Genomic DNA, 2,941 nt, shown 5'->3' with positions numbered 1-2,941 from the left:
TTAAAATGATCTAGCAGGATTTTAGCACGAAAATTGATGAGCGCTTAACTATTGTGATTGTCCAAATATTGCTTCCTCACTGGATTTCTCCACTGGTGGGTCAATTGTTTTTACAGGGAATTTTATGAGCTGAAATAAGCATGTGGAAGAGTCCCATGGTATTCCTTACAATTATTTCGTCCATACTACATCCATTTCACAAGCGCATACCTAGCTTAGGAGGCGCAAAATTGAGGTAGAAGTTGATTTGTGGCGAATCATACTTGCTTTGATTGGATAAAATTAGTATTTTACTCTATCCAACAGGATCAAGCATATATAGTGTTTAGGTCCATCAAATATGGCATAGCCTTGTAATTTAGCTATGCCATTGGAGCTCCTTCCATACACATTAGCAACACTCTAACGACATTGTATGATCATATCAATACGAAGGAGGGGGGGGGGGGGGGGGGGGGGGGGACGGCAATTGATCGGCCCGCAATTGAATTTGAAGAAGATGGTGCAAAGATACAAAGCTATGGATTTCCATACCAAGTTCCTCATATAATTAAACATAGTATTGGTAAGTAACTTAACACAGTACATCTCAATATATCATATCACCCTCCTTGCATGAAGTTAACAACACTTGCATGCAGCCACTACACCGATCTAAGAAGTAGGCAGGAACACACACCATTTAGCTAATTATAACCCAAGATTAAAATATGAAGAAAAAGCATGTTAAAACCAACAACACCATCCTAATTGAAGAACGCGCGCGAGACCATACCACATAACCCTAAATTTAAACTAAGGCGGGGAGACCTAATTCATCAGTGGCATCCACGTCCATGCATGCTTAACCCAGTGCACCCCCTACAGTCACAGCTCTCATTCCCCGACGATCACATCACATTCCCCGACGAGGAGGAGCTGAACCCGGACAAGAACTCCGTCGGCCACCCGCCCCCGCCACCGCTTCCGGGCCAGTACTGCTCGTGCCCTCCGACAAAGCCGCCTCCAGCACCGGCGGCGCCCGCGCCATGCTCCTCCATCTTGATCGACGCCAGCTGCGCGAGCAGACCCGAAGCCACGCCTCTCGGAAACCCGTCGGCCAGCTGTGAGCCGATGTCGCCGTCGGCGAAGTGGTACCCGTGCAGCCCTTGCTGCAGGAACTGCGGCGGCAGGAACGGCAGGTTATGGTGTTGGTGGTGGCTGTGGCTGTGGTACCCCTCGAGCGACGCCTCCAGTGCGGCTGCTGCGGGGAGGCCGCCTAGGTGGTGCGGCAGCGCCTGCATGCTGGCGATGACGTCGGCCGCGGTCGCCGCGGCGGCGCTCGTGGTGGTGGAGGTGGAGGTGGTGGAGGAGGAGGACGTGGCGGCTGCGACGGCACCGCCGCCGCCCTGGCCCTGGCGAGACGACTTCTTGCTGGAGCGCTTGGTGTTGCGGCGGCAGCCGCCGCCGACGGGGACGTTGCGGAGGGCGCCGCCCCGCGTCCAGTAGCGGCGGCACGCCTTGCAGAAGTGGCGCGGCTGCGAGAGCGAGTAGTTGTTGAAGTAGCAGAACTTGGTGTTGGCCGAGTCGCAGCGCGGGCACCGGAGCGTGCCGGGCTCCGGCAGCGGCACGCGGGCCATCCGGGCGCGCTCGGTCATCGACACTGACGGCCGCGGCGGCTGCTCGCCCGGGTTACCCTGCTGTCCCGACACAACCAGCTGCAGCGAGGCAGAAGACGACCCGGCCACCGCCGGCGCGCTTGCCGCAGTGCTGCCGGGCACGTCCGGCAGCGGCGCCAGCTGGCCGGACGACGCAGGGATCAGCTGGTGGTGCTGGTGCTCGCTGCCGCCACCTCCTCCCATGAAACACTGAAGAGGCTGCTGCTGCATCTGCGCGAATTAGAGGCCGGATACATTATTTATGACCGAATAAACTTTAAAGCATGGTATATTCAAGAACATGCTTAGAAGGATGCTATCGCGATCTTAAAAGCAAGTCCACAAAGTGTGATCAAATAAGAAAACTTCAAATCAATCAACAAGCACGGATCACGGAGAAAAATAACCAGCCAGTGAAATGATCCGATCCAACTATAATGATTGTGCTGGTGTGTGTGGGTGCTTTGAAGAGAGAGGATGAGCCAGTTAATTACCTGGGTCCAACTTGGAGGGTCGAGGAAGATCGGGAAGGAGGAGAAAACCATGGTGAGATGTGATGAGGAGTTCCCCTTGGTCCTCTCTACTTTGTGAGAGTATGAAGCTGAGAAGACGACTGAAAGAGAGGAAAAGAGGGGCAAAACCAAACCACGCCTTTTGCTCCCCTTGCAAGTGCTCTCCCTTTATAATTTATGTGGCATTTCTTAGCAGCTAAGGGAGAATGAGCCAGTAGCCGGCAACTCTGCAAACCAGACAGAGATCTAAAGAGAGAGCGACACTGAGCTCAGCTATAGCTAGTGCGGATGGATGTCATGGGTCATGAGAGGGCGGGGCAACTAAAGGTGATTGGCCAAACCCTAACAGTAGGAGCGAGCTAGCTTAGTGCGAGAGGTGAAACGCCATGCTAAGGAAACGTCCAGCACAGCAATGGAGAGGGAGGGGAGGAGATGATTGTGTGCTGTGTCAGATGGATGAGTGAATTGAAGGCCCCTCCTCATGCTTGCGCCCTGTATTTATACACCCCCGGAGGCAGAAAAAGAAGAAGAGCTGATCAAAGCTGCCGGCCGGTCTTCTTGGCCTGGCTGCTGGCCTAGTGTTTGTTAGCTAGGGGTGGGCCCCACATGTATGCTGGTAGAATCAGATTCGCCTGTGGGTGTGTACTGATGTTTGTACTGTGCACATGGGTATATGTATATGTGTTGGTGGTGAGACGGGACAGGTTTGGTTTGACGTGACCATGGTGTGCCGCTTTAATCATGGTTTGGATTACTTAATTTGGAGTGCAGATGAGATGCGTAATGTAAGCA

The 2,941-nt window shown here is 53.5% G+C and overlaps 1 protein-coding gene across 1 annotated transcript; it reads right to left on the bottom strand.

The window, feature by feature from the left end:
* Positions 1–525: 525 nt before the first annotated feature.
* On the bottom strand, positions 526–2,622 carry LOC125508054 (dof zinc finger protein DOF5.1-like). The gene is made up of 2 exons (XM_048672620.1): positions 2,132–2,622; positions 526–1,868 (listed from the first exon to the last, which is right to left on the bottom strand). The coding sequence occupies exons 1-2, from the start codon at positions 2,180–2,182 to the stop codon at positions 891–893; spliced, it is 1,029 nt and encodes a 342-aa protein (XP_048528577.1). The 5' UTR covers positions 2,183–2,622; the 3' UTR covers positions 526–890.
* Positions 2,623–2,941: the final 319 nt, after the last annotated feature.

The sequence above is a fragment of the Triticum urartu genome, chromosome 5 (assembly GCF_003073215.2).
Source record: "Triticum urartu cultivar G1812 chromosome 5, Tu2.1, whole genome shotgun sequence".
Classification (NCBI taxonomy): domain Eukaryota; kingdom Viridiplantae; phylum Streptophyta; class Magnoliopsida; order Poales; family Poaceae; genus Triticum; species Triticum urartu.
The sequence above is the reverse complement of the archived record's forward strand: the minus strand, read 5'-3'. Positions and strand labels throughout refer to the sequence as shown.